Here is a 16,742-nt window from a genome sequence, read left to right on the forward strand (position 1 = left end):
CTGGCTTTTTTATTTTCTGGTGCAAGTCCCGAGGTGTTAATCACCCCTGCTGAGATTTTCACAGGTCGTCAGCTCATTTCTCCTCCAGCTTTTGTTGTGCAAACCACCCATTATCCTTGAGGCCTGGCACATTTGCATTTGCACACTCAGAGTTGCTCAGATCCAAGTCAGGCCAAACCTCTGTGTTACGACTTTCAGAAATGCCTGCCGTATCTATACAAAATATCCCACACATTGACTGACCTGCAAATATAAAAGACACACATTCACACCTTCCTTGAGTCTCAGCACAGATCTTCCATTGTTCCACTGTGACTGTGTATGTGAGGGAGTGGCATTGCTTGACTACAGCACAGTGCTGTGCATAAAAGCAGACCGACCCAGACGGGAGAATCATTTCTTGTTCGCATTTCTGAGAACGCACATCAGGATGGCCTCCGTATCACTGCCACGCAGGAAGAACCTCTCCGCGCAACAGGCTTTGGCTTTGCTTCAGAAAATGGACGAAGCAGATTCTGATGGAGGAGAGGTTTCATTTGTCCAGCAGGCCACTGATACCTCCTCAGAAGAATCTGAAAAGGAGACGGAACAAGAACCCAACATGCCTCCACAGAAGAGGCCCCGTGGTACTGGGAAGCCCAGCCAGAGCCACACGGCAAAAGACGGCACTGTAGAGGAGGACATTGCAATGCCCAGTGCAGTAGCAAATCGTTCGTGCTTCACTGCGCAAGCTGGACCCACAGAGTCTGCTAAGGTTTGTCACTGCCATAGTAGATATGATATTTATATAAACCCATTTAGAGTGAGGTTCATGTAAATTTACCATTCTCTATTTGTTTATCTTCCGACAGCGCAAGATTACAAGTGTGCTCCAAAGCTTCCTTTGCCTGTTAGACGTGGGAATGCTGCAGACCATCAGGGAGTGTACGGTCCATCAAGCCCACAGAATAGAGCCGGACTGGAATTTGTCAGTTCATGAACTGATGGCATTCATTTCAATCCTGTTTGTAAGAGCAATCATGTGTCCTGTTGGTGCCATTGTGGATTGCTGGTCAGAAAGATTTCTGGTGCCAGTAATCAAAGAGACAATGCCCCGAGATAGATTCATTTCAATTATGCAACACCTTCGATTTGATGACAGGGACACGCGGGCAGAACGGGTGAAAACAGATAAATTTGCGGCGATCTCCGACATCTGGACACGCTTCAACAAGAACTGTGCTAAGAGTTTCACTCCAGGAGAACACATGACCATAGATGAACAGCTGTTCCCTACCAAGGTTCGTTGTCCATTCACACAGTGTATCGCAGCCAAGCCAGACAAATTTGGGATCAAGAACGTGGTCATGAAACTGATGGAGCCGTTTTTGGATGATGGGAGAAACGTCACAACAGACAATTTCTTTACTTCACTGTCACTGTCGCACAGACTGCTGCAGCGCAAAACGCCGTTATGGGGCACGGTGAATAAAGTCTGGCGTGAACTTACTCAATTTGTGCGGATGTATTCCATAAGAGCAGCAACATGCAGGTGGTCAGTAGCGGTTTTCTACAATATGCTGGACCTGTTAGCGGTGAATGCCTACATTTTGTACAAGGCATGTACAGGGTGGACAGGCAAAAGAAGATTGTTTCTGAGTCTTCTAGCTCAGGAACTTCGTTGCCGATTCATGTAGCACAAGGAAATATTAGCACAGACGCAGGCTGCTGAAGCTGCTGCAGCTGCTGTGCCAGGGACTGTAAAGACAACGCAGTGCCAGTGGAATTTACGCAAATTTGCGCAGGGCTAGTAAATCTAGTAGTAGGGACTCGCACCAGGGAAAAAAAAGGCTCAGTAATTCTAGTGTTAAGGTGTGAAACAGCTGTGTACTGCCTTTTGTTCCTGGAGAAGGTATTTAACTGAGAGCCATGCTAGGCTCAGGGAGACTCTGCTGACCCTGCCCCGTGGTCATGTAGGCTCTCCATCAAGCTTGGTTGTCTGTTCTTTGTGTGTTTTGATTAAAGAATGTTAGCTACCGCTCACCGCTCGTCTGCAGGCTTTATTTAAATGGAAAACTTCCACAACAGGCGGGTCTAGCAAAGTGTTGCCAGGGGGCCAGGTAGGGCATTAACAGGGAAAGGGGGGCACAAAGAAATACTTTTCTAGTGTATGAATGTGTGTGTGAATGGGTGGATGATTGTGTATAGTGTAAAGCGCTTTGGGGTCCTTAGGACCAAGTAAAGCGCTTTACAAATACAGACCATTTTACCATTTTTCTTTCTTATTCTCATTTAAAATGTCTCACTGTTATTAAATAATTATCTGAATCTTACAACCAAAGTTTTTATCTGATGTAAAATGTATAGAAATCATACATATACCAACAAGACTGTACATCACTGTCACAACAGTGTTTGTTTTCATTCAAAGGCTTTATGGCTTTAATACCTGGGGGGCCGGTCTCTAGTCAAAATGCCCGATTTTCTGTCCCAGGCCAGTCCTGGCCAACAGGGAAACAAACGCCGACACTGTGCTGCAAGTCTTGGACGACAGTACACCTAAAGCTGGGCAAACACTGCAATTTTCAAACTGCACGATTGGCTCGCAGTTGGTAGGTCACGATGCAGGTCTCACACTATACCGCCCGATGCTCTGATGCGACCTGAGTGCGCACACTGTGCCTCCATATAATGAAGGTTATAACAGAAAATCTGTCGCTCTCTCTCTCTCTGTCTTTCTCTCACACAGACACACCACCACCATCAACTTTGCTAAATTGCTAATGAAAAACATTGATCAGGCAGCTGTGATTGAGCAGCAATGTAAATCCAACTATGTTCACGGTTGTTGTGGTCGTGATAATTTTGTGATGCCACATCGAAAAGGCTCGGATGAGCTTTCCAAAGTTCTACAAGTTGTGCCTCCATCGCTTGTGTCCAGATCACACGCTGCACTACCGTGCTGCACCGTCTTTTTCACCGACGTTTACGTGTTTGCGTGTGAGCAGTGTGAGCGGCTGTGGCGACACGCTCACGAGCGAGCAATGTTTGTTCCCCTCAGAGAAAGAAAAAAAAGGCTGAAAAAGTACAGGGAGGAATGGGAAAAGGAAAACACCTGGCTGGAAAAGTGCACGATAACACCTATAAAGCACACTGCACTGTGTGCCGGTGCACTTTTTCCATAGGCAGCTTCTAGTGGTGGGCACATGAAGAACATGAGGGACGTGAAAGCTCGGGGAACCCTAAACCAATTTTTTGTCCACCAGGCCACGGCAGAAGCAGATATGGTATGTAAACACTGTCTCTTTTTTTAAACCCTCTGGTTAAGGTTAATATGGGCATGTGCAGTGAATATCAGCGCTATGTGGCCAGAAGTGTGATAATATAAATTTATTTTGTGTAATAAACAACTGCAAGGATAGATGATTACAACAAATAGATGACTAATACATAAAAGTAATACATGAATAATGATGATGAGTTATGATGCGTACTCAAGCGGGTTTACAAACAGGAGCAAAAGCTGAAATAATGCCTCTACTGAAGCCAATTGTACTAAATGCACTAAATGTGCACTGTTACAAGAATATTTTTCTTTCTATTGTTTTCTATTAATTTATATAATTTTAAGTTAAGCAGGACAGAGTTCTTTTAAAGAAAGATTTACTTATATTCTCAAAAGTTAAGCATGACAGGCTTCTGCTTAAGAAAGAGACCTATTTTACTGTGTTAATGTTGTCATTTTGAGCTAAAAATAAATGGCTAAATGATTTTCATGTGTTCATGTCACAAAGAATATGCATCTGCTTAAATCAAATTCAAGTCAAATGGTTAAAAAATAATTTCACACACAAAAAAAGAGCTAAAAAATTCACCACACTGGGAAGGGTGAAGACAACTGGGTCGCCCGGCCCTGGCCACGAGGTGTCCCTTATTTATTTTTCATGGAGTTGGCAACCCTATGTTTACATGATCGAAATATCTTGAACACAAACACAAACAAACAAAGAGGAAGACCGCACCGGAAGGAAACAACTACAAGTCCCAGCATCCTCTGTGTTTAGGGAGCAGCAGTGAAAGTGAAAGCAGGAGGAGGAAGGTGGAGCTGAGGCAGGTGAGTGTTAACATGAATGTTTCTTCTTATGACATAAAATAATTCCACGCTGTTCGTGTCTGTGGGTGAAATGTGAGGCCGGTCGGCTCCTCTGAGCGCTGGTTTCCTGTAAGTAGAGAGGAAGTGAGTTTAGCTGAGCCTCCGTTTAGTGTGAGAGAGCAGGAGGAGAGTGAGAGCTGTGCTGAGGCAGGGTGAGTGTTAACACCGCTCTGACATTACTGTGTCTCTGTGGCGGGAACAACAGGCTCCGTCAGTGGAGGCAAAAATAATCAGACTTTGGTTTTTCAAAGGAAACAACTTTATGTCGGAAGTTCCCGCACGCTCATTGGATAACGATGTGTCAATCTCGAGCTATTAGCCAATGAGCGTGCGGATTCACAGAAAGACCCGCCTTTATCACGGGACTTTAAAAACTACAATGGCGACAGAAACTCCGTGAGTGGAGTTCAGGGTGACGTTATGAAACTGTGACGTTTGAGCCACTTCCTGTTCTCAGTCCCAGCGTCCTGATCACCGAGGTTTCTGTTGCTCTGATATCTGATATTGATTATATTGGCAAACAGGCTGTAGCATAAACATCAGGTCTGTTCTGAAAACTGTCTTTATTTTTTCAAAGTAAGGGAATATCTGTGGTCTGATACCGCGGGCTCATGGGCTAAGGACTTGGATTGACAAGTCAAGCACAGATGATTGTGTTGTTTCTTATAAAGGCTTGTGTGTGTGTGCCTTCCTGTGTGTGTCCTTGTGTCAGTGGAACTGAATCAGTGTGTTAGAGAAAGTGCTCCTCTGCTGTGCCGTCATCGTGTGGATGCTTCTTTTAAAGTTGGAACTCATGTTTTTATGATCTGCTTCATTTCATTGAACCTTTATTTCTAACCATGAAGTCCCTTTGAGGTTACAGCCTCCTGGTTAGGTTTAGGCTGTTATTGTGCTTCAGGCTGAAATATGAGGAGGAAGGAGTGGGGCTGGTTAGCCCTCATGACCCTCACCATAACACATACGTCACAGGACAGTGTTTACCACAGAAACTCCATGAAATGATCAATGAGAACTTTAGAAACCCGTCAGTGTGATGCTTCCAGTACAACAGCACCTCTGAGTGTGTGTGTTTGCCTCTCAGACTAACTCCACCCTGACATCAAGAAGATGGAGGAAGAGGATGGAGCAGGATCTGCAGCATCCAGCTGTGTGTCTGTGAGGAGTGACCGGTCCAAAGGAAAACCTCCAGTGTTCACTAATGAACCTGCAGCAACAATGTAAGAGAGCTGCTGACTCATTTATTCAGTGTAAATAATGATTTTTGATGCAATGGGAGAAGAAAAATGACAAAAACAGTTTTAAAAATAAGGATTAAAATATTACAAACTATGTTTTTGAGTTTCCTGATGTAGCACAAAAATATATGAACATAACTGTATATAGGCTCTCAGTTAATACTTGACAAAAGAAATCTGCCACCACAATTGTTAATGTTTACCTAACTGGGCTAAGACAAGTAAGACAATGACAGATAATTGCCATTACTGATCCCTTTATCTGTTTGCTTTAAACACAATTCATTTCTTTTACTGAATAGACATGTATATGACATTCCTTTTGTCAGGTAATCATATCTGTAGAGGCTAAGCCTACGCTTGAAGCCACTGAGGTGGTCGTTAACGGGGGTGACGCGATGTCACTGGTATGCATGAATTAAGTTCACAGTCCAATAAATCCAGCAGTATGTATCTTGTCCTTTTTGGTCTTTATTCCGTATCGATATTTTACGGTTCTTTTAGGCAGCACCAAAAAACAAAAAGACTATTTTTAAGCTGTCTGAGGTAGTGAGTCAACATGTCACACTGGATCAAAGGTCAGGGAGTAAAAGTGTGTTTTAAAGGAGGTTTAAAAGCAGCGAGTGAAGGAGCCTGTCGAGGTAAATCGTTCCATAACTGATCAAATTCAGTTGGTGGACCTCTGTGTGAAATCAATCATCTGGTTCACAGAGAGGATAACCCTCACATGGGCTGTACAACATTATATAGGGAGACAAAAACAGAGATTATCAATCAATCAATCAATCAAAGCTTTATTCGTCACATGCAGGTTGCCCTGCAGTGAAATAGGACCCCCCCCCCCCCCCCCCCCCCCCCCCGACCTTACACATATAGCACAAACATTACATGGGGATACAGGTCGGAGATTGGTAGAATCAGAGAAAAACATTGAAATGTACACTACACTGGGGAAAGTACAAGAGGAAAAAAAGAGACCCCTACTCATGCTATGCTTCCATGGTAGGACAGCATGAGAACAGGAAACAAAAAAACTCCTCTGCACAAGAAGCACATAAATGTCCACAGCACAACATTGTGAAGACATGACAAGCCACAGGGGTGGGTGGGGGTTGAGGAGTAATCCGAAGCGAACACAGCAGCCACCCTGCACAGCGCTACCGTTCCAGCGCGGCACACAGACCCGCCGTGCTGCCCCTTCAGGAAACAAGCATCGAAGGCGTTTGGAAGGGAGGGGGGATGAGTGTGTGCTTATCAGTGTAAGTGTATGTGTGTGCGTGTCCAGAGTTCAGCGGAGAGTGTCCTTCGGCCTATCAGGCTAAGTAAACAGTCCTCCAGCCAACCCAGGTGGCCTTCATGGGACGGGAAGAATAGTCATCACACAGTCGTTATCAGGGAGTTGTTTTGGTGGGCTCCAGCCTTGGGCCTGCAGCTGGCGCCGTGGTGTCCGAATGTTGAATATTGTTGATTTCTGTTGTGAGCAGCTCGAATTTTAGCACTCTGAGACAGGTCCCTCAACCTCCCGTTGGAGAGCTGCGAGCCTCCCCATGATGGTAGCAAACTTCAGTTCCAAGGTGTTGTCAGTCTTTTGATTCTGAGACTTCACAACTGCAGTGATCCGTTCCGCGATGTTTTCCAACTGTCGCTCAAGGGTGTCATTTTGAGCAGGCCTCTCTCTGATGTTTCCCCTCATACGCTCAATGGTGTTGTTTTGAGCCTTCACAGCAGCTGTAAGCGTCTCCAAGGTGTTGACCATATTACGTTCGTTGTGAGAGGTCGCACCTCGTCCCAGCGCTTCGAATCCAGCGGGCAGCCATGTGGGGGTTTGAACAGCCGGTTCCGCTCTCTTATTTCTCCGATAAAGTGGGGCTAGGCCAACGCCGATCAGCATGAACCCTGTTATCATGGTTCCGAATAGGTAGATATCTTCAGCGTCCTCGATCGACAGTCCCGCCAGGCACACGGTCCTCCAGTTCTGCCACCCGTCCATCGTGTAACCGGCAGGGAAAGTCCCTCCAGGGCACTCAGGCTCTCCCGAGCCCCGACTTCTCGTTGAGAAAAGGGTGTCAATAGCACTCAGGGACCAGTTGATCAAATCCATAATTCTCTTTTAGGTTTAGAGAACGACAGTGAGAGACTGTTCCAGGGAAAAGTAAATTCACACAAGACAAGACAAGGACATAGAGGCGAAGCAGGGAAGATAAGGGTGAGGAGGAGAGGAGAAAAGTGCGACCGCCTTCGCTGAGAGCTGAGAGAGGAAAATCGATTATCGTAGCCATCGCTCTCTCGCATGGACGTGGCAGTCTTGCTGTCTGCTGCGAATCCTCCCCGTACCTCCGTGACCTCGTCTGGTATCTGCTCCCTCCTCTGTAAGAGACAGTAAAGGAAAACACGTCTCTGCCCAGTCTTGAAAATCTAATCTTATCATCCATTGTTCTTCTAGGGCCTCTTCTTCTTGTGGCCTCAGCTAACTGCTAATATTTAAATGGATAACATTAACATGTGTGCCAGCCAGGTTAACATTTATGATGAACTATGATTAATTAACTGATGTTGAAACTGCAGCTTTACTGACCTCTGAAATTCCTCCTAAAGTGTTATTCAGTGTTGTGACAGTCAGCTGCTTCAGCTGCTGCTGGGATGGGCTGTGGCAAAGAGAACAGAGAAAATCCAAATCAGAGTTTTTCTCTGAATTAAAAGCAAGGAAACAACAATATATTCTACATGGTGAAACTGATGGTTTATGGTGTTTGGGTCTGTTTTTCTGTATTTATGCAGATAAAGTGTAAACTCAGATGAATTATACCATCAAATGTTAAAGGAAAATATCAGGATGAGTGTCTGTGAGCTGAGAAGGACGTGAAGCGAGCAGTTTATCCCAGAGCTGAAGCTGCTCTGTGTGCAGAGATGAGCTCAGATTCCTGCTGTGATTGATCAACAGTCACAGAAATGTAGACTTGTAGTTATTACTGCAGTATGGTCACAGCAGATACTGATAAACATGTATTATGAGGATGGATGATCAAGTTTCTCACTCTCTCCTTTAAATCTCAGTTTTTTCTTCTTCACAGTTTATCTGTTAATTTATTAATGAATAACACTGAAAGAGTTTCTGTTATATTTCCCCTTGAACATCAGCTTATTAGGGCGGCATTAGGAAATAGCCCCCCTCCAAAGAATGAATAAATGAATGATGATAATAATAAAATGATTAAAAAGCAGAGCTCAGAGTGGTAGAATGGTCAAACATGGATCCACGGGTGGTTCAACTGCATTTGGTGACGTGACTAAAGCAAATCTTTCAAATAATCCCACCATCAACGGGATGTTGTCTCCTTTACTACGGTTACTTTACTTGGTCACCGTGTGAATTTCTTTGAAATGAACCAAATTCTTTTATTTGTTGGTTGTTGCATATTTAACCTCTACAGTCAGGAAAGGAGGAGATGAGGCCTCAACAATGTTGGGTTGTAGCTGTGGTTCAGGTTAGAGTGAGTGTCCATGGAATAAATGTAAGTCAGTGAACTGGAAACATGACTGTGTTAAACTTTGTTTTCCTTTTTATAATGAGTCTAATCAAAGGTGGACAGAAGTATCTCCACTTTGACTTTTCTGTGTCACCATCAGAGCTTCTGCACAGTGTGGAGAAAGATCCAGAAGCAGAGCTGGACTGCAGACAGCCAGTCAGAGCAGCTGTGTACAAAGTAAGACTGAACATCTGTCTGCTGATGGACTCATTTCTGAAAACTGGACTTCTTGTGTTGTTCAGACATTGAAGAGTTTTCTTTCTCTTTAGTCTCATTGTTTTTTTTTCTTTCAGCAGATGTTGGTCTGCAGGAGGTTTTAGATGAACATAAGATCAGTCTGAGGAGGAGATGTGAACGTGTGACTGAAGGAAGTGATGAAACAGGAAGTAGAACCCTCCTCAACAGGATCTACACTGAGCTCTACATCACAGAGGGACAGAGTGAAGAGGTTCATACCCAACATGAGGTGAGGCAGCTGGAGACAGCTTCCAAGATGGACGCCCTCCATGACGCTCCAATCAGGTGCCAGGACATCTTTAAAGCCTTACCTGACCAACAGAGACCCATCAGAGTGGTTCTGACCAACGGCGTGGCTGGTGTTGGAAAAACCTTCTCAGTGCAGAAGTTCACTCTGGACTGGGCAGAGGGCTTGGAGAACCAACATGTCGGTGTGGTGGTTCTGCTTTCATTCAGGGAGCTGAACCTGATCAGAGATGAGCAGTACAGTCTTCTGGAGCTGCTCCATGTTTTCCATCCAACATTACAGAAGGTCACAGCAGAGAAGCTGGCTGTCTCTCAGCTTTTGTTCATCTTTGACGGCCTGGATGAAAGCAGACTTTCATTGGATTTCACCAACAGGAAGCTGCTGTCTGATGTCACACAGAAGTCATCAGTCAGCCAGCTGCTGACAAACCTCATCCAGGGGAATCTGCTTCCCTCGGCTCTCGTCTGGATAACTTCCCGACCCGCAGCAGCCAATCAGATCCCTCCTACATGTGTTGACAGGCTAACAGAAGTACGAGGCTTCACTGACGCCCAGAAGGAGGAGTACTTCAGGAGGAGATTCAGTGATGAAGAGCTGTCCAGCAGAATCATCTCCCACATGAAGACATCCAGGAGCCTCCACATCATGTGTAGTATCCCAGTCTTCTGCTGGATCACTGCTACAGTTCTGGAGCACATGTTGACTACAGAGCAGAGAGGAGAGCTGCCCAAGACCCTGACTGACATGTACTCACACTTCCTGCTGGTTCAGACAAAGAGGAAGAAGAACAAGTACCATGAGGGACGTGAGACGAGTCCACAGGAGCTGACGGAGGCTGACAGGGAAGTTCTTCTGAAGCTGGGGAGGCTGGCGTTTGAACATCTGGAGAAAGGAAACATCATGTTCTACCAAGAAGACCTGGAGCAGTGTGGTCTGGATGTAACAGAGGCCTCGGTGTACTCAGGAGTTTGTACAGAGATCTTCAAAAGAGAGTGTGTGATCTTCCAGAAACCAGTCTACTGCTTTGTTCATCTGAGCATTCAGGAGTTTCTGGCTGCTGTCTACATGTTCCACTGTCACACCAACAGGAAGACAGAGGTGGTAGAAGGTTTTCTAGGGAATTTCCGAGAAGGATACAAAAACAGATCTTTTTTTAAGAACATGTTCAAGTCTTATAGCTTCCCATCAATGGATGTCTTTTTGACTAAAGGCATGTATAAATCCCTCCAGAGTAAAAATGGCCACCTGGACCTGTTTGTTCGCTTCCTTCATGGCCTCTGTCTGGAGTCCAACCAGAGACTCTTAGTAGGTCTGCTGGGTCAGACAGAGATCCGTCCAGGAACCATCCAGAGAGTCATCAACAACCTGAAAGAGATGAACAGTGATGAAATCTCTCCTGACAGAAGCATCAACATCTTCCACTGTCTGATGGAGATGAACCACCTCTCATTATTTCAGGAGATCCAAGAGTTCCTGAAGTCAGAGAACAGATCAGAGAAGGAACTCTCTGAGATCCAGTGCTCAGCTCTGGCCTTCATGCTGCAGATGTCAGAGGAGGTTCTGGATGAGTTTGACCTGCTGAAGTACAACACATCAAAGCGGGGACGACAGAGACTGATTCCAGCTGTGAGGAACTGCAGAAAGGCTGGGTGAGTCCAGATGTGATCATTAACATCATTGATCAGTGTAGGTTAGTAGTTTAATGTTGAAAATAAAATCAGATTGTAACCACAAAGTGTTTGTGTCCGTACGCTGCAACCTTCCACACCATTCCTTTATTGTACAGACTCAGCAGCAGCTCCATGGATCCCAAATCCAAGAGTGGAGAACAGATTTGAAGTGTGTCACATCCATGCAGTCACAGCTGTTTCCACCATGTTTCCACTGATATTAATCCTGTTCAATGACACGTTTCATATCAGTGAATATGTTCTTTAGGACGTCCACTGACATGTTTAAGTGTCCTGCTGGAAATCACTCAAATCATCCATGAAATCCATGAAAAAGCCAAAAGCAGATTAAAGCCAAACAAAGATTCTCATTAAAAGTCTGCAGGTCTGAGAGAGACTCAATCGTTGTGTCATGTCAAACACAGTAAGAGGAGCTGAAGCACAGATGTGAAGAGCAGATTCATCAGATTATGACCTCACTCTGTTTTGTCTTCATATACATTCAGTCTGTGTTTATAATGCAGATTTTCTGCTTTTATAATAACACATTTTATATTTTCTATCATCACAGACTGACTCGGTGTGGACTCTCAGAGTCTCACTGTGAAGTTGTGGCCTCAGCTCTGAAGTCCAACCCCTCCCATCTGACAGAGCTGGACATGAGTGGAAATGATGGCCTCCAGGATTCAGGTGTGAAGCTTCTGTGTGCTGGACTGGAGAGTCCAAACTGTCGACTGGAGACTCTGAGGTGAGTTCACTGACTGCGGCTGTTGTAGTTGTTTTTCTATATTTCAGGTCTTTGATGGATGTTTGAAACTTTCTTCAGTTCCTAAATGTTCAGGATGTGTCTGAAGACAAATGTGAAGAAGTTTGAGTGCTTTCAGAAATGTTGTCTTTCCAAACGACTGAACAACAGTTTTTCCTTTTGGCTCCAAACAGAAGTGACAGACTTGAGCAGGGTTCATTTAAAGGCTGACAGAAGTGGAGTGGTGACGGGGAGATGTTTGACAGGACAGTGTTTCAGCCTCCACTAGGGCTGAACGATATATCGCATTTGCGATAATATCGCGACATGATCAAGTGCAATTTTCTAACCGCAAAGGCTGCGATTATACTCTGGACATGTCCAAATTCATGGGCTGCATCCTCCTGAGGCCGCATTTGTAGACCGATTACGTCACAGCGACGCGCCGAAGGCTGTCCAAATTACTACCATATCCCAGAATTCATAGCGCGGCCCAGCCAAACTCTTAGTGATGGGATTTCCGGCTCTTTTTAGAGAGCCGGCTCTTTCGGTTCGGCTCACTAAAAAGAGCCGGCTCTTTCGGCTCCGAACCGGCTCTTCAGGTTGTTTTGTTGCTTTAATTAATTTATTATTAACAATAATATAAAATTATGCACAAAAGGAATTACTAACGTAAAAAAAAGTGGTTTTATTTGTATATGTTTATATATAAATATATGCGGTGGCCCCTAGAGACAAAACACGTACAAACTCCAAAACACATTTCTAGCATGAACTGAACTTCCAAAGCAGAGCTACTAGATCACTTAAATTACACAATTGAAAGCATGTGTGTATTGTTTGTGTATTTATACACAGGCACTCATATATATTCAAATAATTTAAAAAAAAAGTTCATTTATCTGTTACTACCACACACCAAATCCGGTCGTTGGTACTTGCTGGCTTGTGTAGCCACTAGGTAACAAAAGCTCAACACTGCGCCCAGCATCCTGGAGCACTTCTGTTGTCTTTTGTACGTGTTTTGGAGTTTTTACGTGTTTTGGAGTTTGTACGTGTTTTTATGTGTTTTGGAGTTTGTATGTGCTTTGTCTGTAGGGGCCACTGTAAATATACTTTTATTTTTTCACTCCACATGAAATGTAATAAATAAATCATATAATACAAAAATCAACTATTCACATTTCAACTTTTAACTATTTAAATTTTCAGCTTTTTCCTTTTACAAATTTGAAGTGAAAACAACACAAAACACTGCAAACCACAACACAATTAAATATAAATTATAATATGAAAACAAAAAGAAGATGCATATTCTCTGTCATATGGACCTGCATGAATAAATTTTCTGAATCCTTTATTATCTGCAACCGAAAATAGTTGTGGATGATTACTATACCTTTCTAATGTGATGTTGTTGTCCCTGGCTCTCTTTCTCTTTCTCTCTCTCTCCCTCTGGCTCTGTTCCTGTGCTACTGAGTGTAACTACCGCCCCTCCCCCCTCTGCCCAGCGTAAAGCACAAGGCTCAGGTGCGAAGTGAAGCGGAAAAAAAGTGCGAGAGAGGGTGAGAGAAAGAAAAAAAACCCCCACATGACGGCTCGCGATAAGGAGCCGGCTCGCGTCGTTCACGTCAAAGAGCCGGCTCTAAGAGCCATTTCGTTCGCGAACGACCCATCACTACAAACTCTAGTTTCCAGCAATGGCGGCCGCTACTAAGTTTTAAAATTACTCATACTAATCTTTCTGGGTCACAAAATAAACTTTTAACATATTTTCAGGCGAGAAAGTAGTTGTGTAAACATCAAATATCTGCTCGGTTTATCAAGATATCCCATATTTGCAAAAGTGCTTCGACGTTTTCAGAGGCGTCTGCTACCCACCAGCTCGACAGCTAGCCGGGAGCTCGAGGGTTACTGATGCGGCCGAGAACGGCACAACTCCCGGCACATCATTTTCAGATCACCGCGGAGTTTTGCTGCTCGGGTTAAACGTAATATATAAGTCACTTAGACAACCTAAAAATGTTATTGTTGGGCTTTTTTCAGTGTTTTGTTTGTTCGTGAGTAAATCGGTTTGGCTGAGATTAAAGTTATTAGATTAGATAAAATAAAACTTTATTAATCCCCCGGGTGGGTTCCTCCTTGGTTTTCACACAGCTGACTAAACGTCAAACAGAAAAATTATTAAACAGAAGTATGAGACAGTCGAGAATTTACACCAGTGTCTGGTTATATTTTAGATAGCAAGAAGCAGACGGCCGAGTTTATTAAACTCCACCGAGACAGCGGTGACGCTAATCAGAACCGTCCAATTTCACGCCTTTAAATTTTAAAGGCGTGTTTGTGTGTGTGTTTATACAATTGCTATTATGTTTGCACTTTATGTGTAATGTTACTGACTGCAGAGATCAGTAAGATGTGTGTATTTTTTATTTATTAGTTTTATTTATTTAATATTATTTTTTAATTGAATGACTGTCTAGTAGTTCACAGATGTCGAAAAACTGAGTGTGGTAAAGCCACTGATTTTGTTTATGTATATTTCTGCAATCTGCACATTGTACTGACTTTCATTTTAATGTTTACACCAGGGTTCCTTGTCAGCACTTTATGCTCAGATGTTTGTAAGCTAAAAATAAACTATTGTGTATGTTCAAATATACTGTTGTGATTGAAGAAGTTAAATAAAAATGTCAGTCATCAATTCATGCATCACCTCATGTCATCATAACAGAGGTCTGTCTTCCAGGAAAGAACAGTTTAAAATTAATGTAATATAGTATTGGCCATACTATATGATGTATTGCTTGTCTTTGTTTAATAATACAGAAGACAAAGACCTTAAAAAATAATCGCATATCGCATCGCAATCGCAATATTGGGGCAAAAAAATCGCAATTAGATTATTTTCCATAATCGTTCAGCCCTAGCCTCCACAGGTTCATGTTGTGCTCCATCAGTCAGTGAAGATGAAGTCGGTGCTGATGAGGCTGTAGAGTGTGTGAGGGATGTGAATGAGGATGATGAAGATCTGATGATAGCAGATAAAAACAGGCTGCAGAGACTTTGAGCCATACAGGGCACACAGTGTGTGTACAGAACAGCTGAAACCATTATGGAGGCCTCACTGGGATATGGAAGCATCACAGTACAGCTTCAGTGAAGCATTAAAGTCTCTGATATGAGATGAGAAATGAAGCAGCCAGAGCTTTTTCATGAGTGGAAACCCACTGTGACTGTGAGCTGCTGCTACAGCCTCCAGATTAGCCAGCAGCTCATCCTGCTCAACATTTTCTCACCAACTTTAATGGAAGTGTGATGTTTTCAGCTGGAGTGATGGTCAGGGTGGCCTCCCTCTCCTCTTCTTCTCCTCTTCCTCTTTCATTTGTAAAGCCACTTCTGCTGCTTTCATTCATTTGGAAGTCCTGTAGCTGAGTTTGGGAGAGACTAACAGCCTCGGCAGCAGAGGGGAGAAAGGCTGTAACACCACCACTTTACTCTGTTCTACCTGTCACATCATTTTATCAGGAAACAAATATGCTCATGTTTTTACTATGTTTGTCTTGAAGATGTAAGAAGATCACATGGTGCTTTTTATTATTGTGTTGGTTTGTTTGCTGTCTCTTGGATGGAGCCCAGCTGTGCGTGGCCCCTGGGCCTGTGGTCAGAGTGTGTGCTGGATAATCCGGCCCAGGATGAGGCCAAACTGACATGGGATGAAATGTCTGTCACATAATTGAGCTTAGTGTAGTTTCATTTCTGCACAATTTAAAAACAACCAAAACTTTGTTCTGTCTTTTCTATGTTATACTGTAGACTTTCTTTGATACTGTGTCCAAAAGGAGCAGCTTTTACTTTGAAGGGGAGCCGTCTCTGTTTCCTCTTCAGGTTGGATGATGGAAGCAAATTAGTAGCTGTGTCCCAAAACGTCGGCTGCATCCTCCAGAGGCTGCATTTGAAGGCCGATTACATCACAGCCAGGCGATGAAGGCTGTCCGTATTTGTCGACTCCTTCAAATGTGCCCGACAAATGCGTCCTTCATTTCCCCGAATTTGAAGGATTCGTCGGGTGTGTCCTTCGTGGCCCACCATATCCCAGAATTCATATCCCAGCCAAATTTCAGCTGCCAACAATGGCGGCAGCTACTAAGTTTTCAAATTACTCTTATTAATCTTTCTGGGTCACAAAATAAACTTTTAACATATTTTCAGGCGAGAAAGTAGCTGTGTAAACTTCAAATATCTGCTTGGTTTATCAAGACATCGCATATTTGCAAAAGTGTGCCGACGTTTTCGGAGACGTCTGTTACCCACCCGCTCGCTAGCAAGCCGGGGGGTTCAATGGTCACTCCAGCCGGCGAGAGCAGCAGACGCCCGGCTTCATTGTTTTCAGACCCCGCTCTTTGGCTACTCAGGTGAAACACGATATATAAGTCACCCGGATAACTTAAAAATGTAATTGTTTGCCTTTTTTCTGTGTTTTATTTGTTCCGGAGTAAATCGGTTTGGCTGAGATCAAAGTTCCTCCGGGATTTTCACACAGCTGAATAAACGTTAAACAGGAAACTGATTAAACAGAAGTGTGAGACGGTCGAGAGTTTACGCCAGTGTCCTGTTATATTTTAGATAGCAAGGAGCAGACGGCCGAGTTTATTAAACTCCACCAACACAGCGGTGACGCAAATCTGAAGGCTAGACCGTCCCATTTCACAGCCTCGCACTTCCAGCCTTTTCGGTCTTTGAAGGACCCGGCCCACGTAGACCGCGAATACCGGGTCCTCCGAAGGATGCAGCCGACGTTTTGGGACAAAGCTAGTGTGCGATGTTCTTTCAGTGTTGCACTTTGTAGACGCTCCCTGAGCACTGGTCTCACAGCCAGCTGCACATAGAGACCAGTGTTGTTAGTCCAGGTCAGAAGATGACTTGTTGGAATGAAAATGAGCTTGTAG

The 16,742-nt window shown here is 44.0% G+C and overlaps 2 protein-coding genes across 2 annotated transcripts in view; both read left to right on the top strand.

Annotated features, from left to right (window-relative positions):
• The window catches only part of LOC146676534 (carboxy-terminal kinesin 2-like), a 296,438-nt gene that overhangs the window by 248,824 nt on the left and 30,872 nt on the right, over positions 1-16,742 (top strand). The window lies entirely within an intron of this gene.
• Positions 1-16,742, top strand: part of LOC146676544 (protein NLRC3-like) — a 47,664-nt gene that overhangs the window by 30,337 nt on the left and 585 nt on the right. The window contains exons 2-5 of the mRNA XM_085402115.1: positions 5,214-5,349; positions 8,995-9,071; positions 9,188-11,027; positions 11,620-11,796. Of these exons, the coding sequence (XP_085258241.1) occupies positions 5,240-5,349; positions 8,995-9,071; positions 9,188-11,027; positions 11,620-11,796 (2,204 nt within the window). The 5' untranslated portion in view covers positions 5,214-5,239. The remainder of the gene's footprint in view (positions 1-5,213; positions 5,350-8,994; positions 9,072-9,187; positions 11,028-11,619; positions 11,797-16,742) is intronic.

The sequence above is a fragment of the Rhamphochromis longiceps genome, linkage group LG3 (genome assembly GCF_057381845.1).
Source record: "Rhamphochromis longiceps isolate RC_006_pf linkage group LG3, R_longiceps_female_GT1.1, whole genome shotgun sequence".
NCBI lineage: Eukaryota > Metazoa > Chordata > Actinopteri > Cichliformes > Cichlidae > Rhamphochromis > Rhamphochromis longiceps.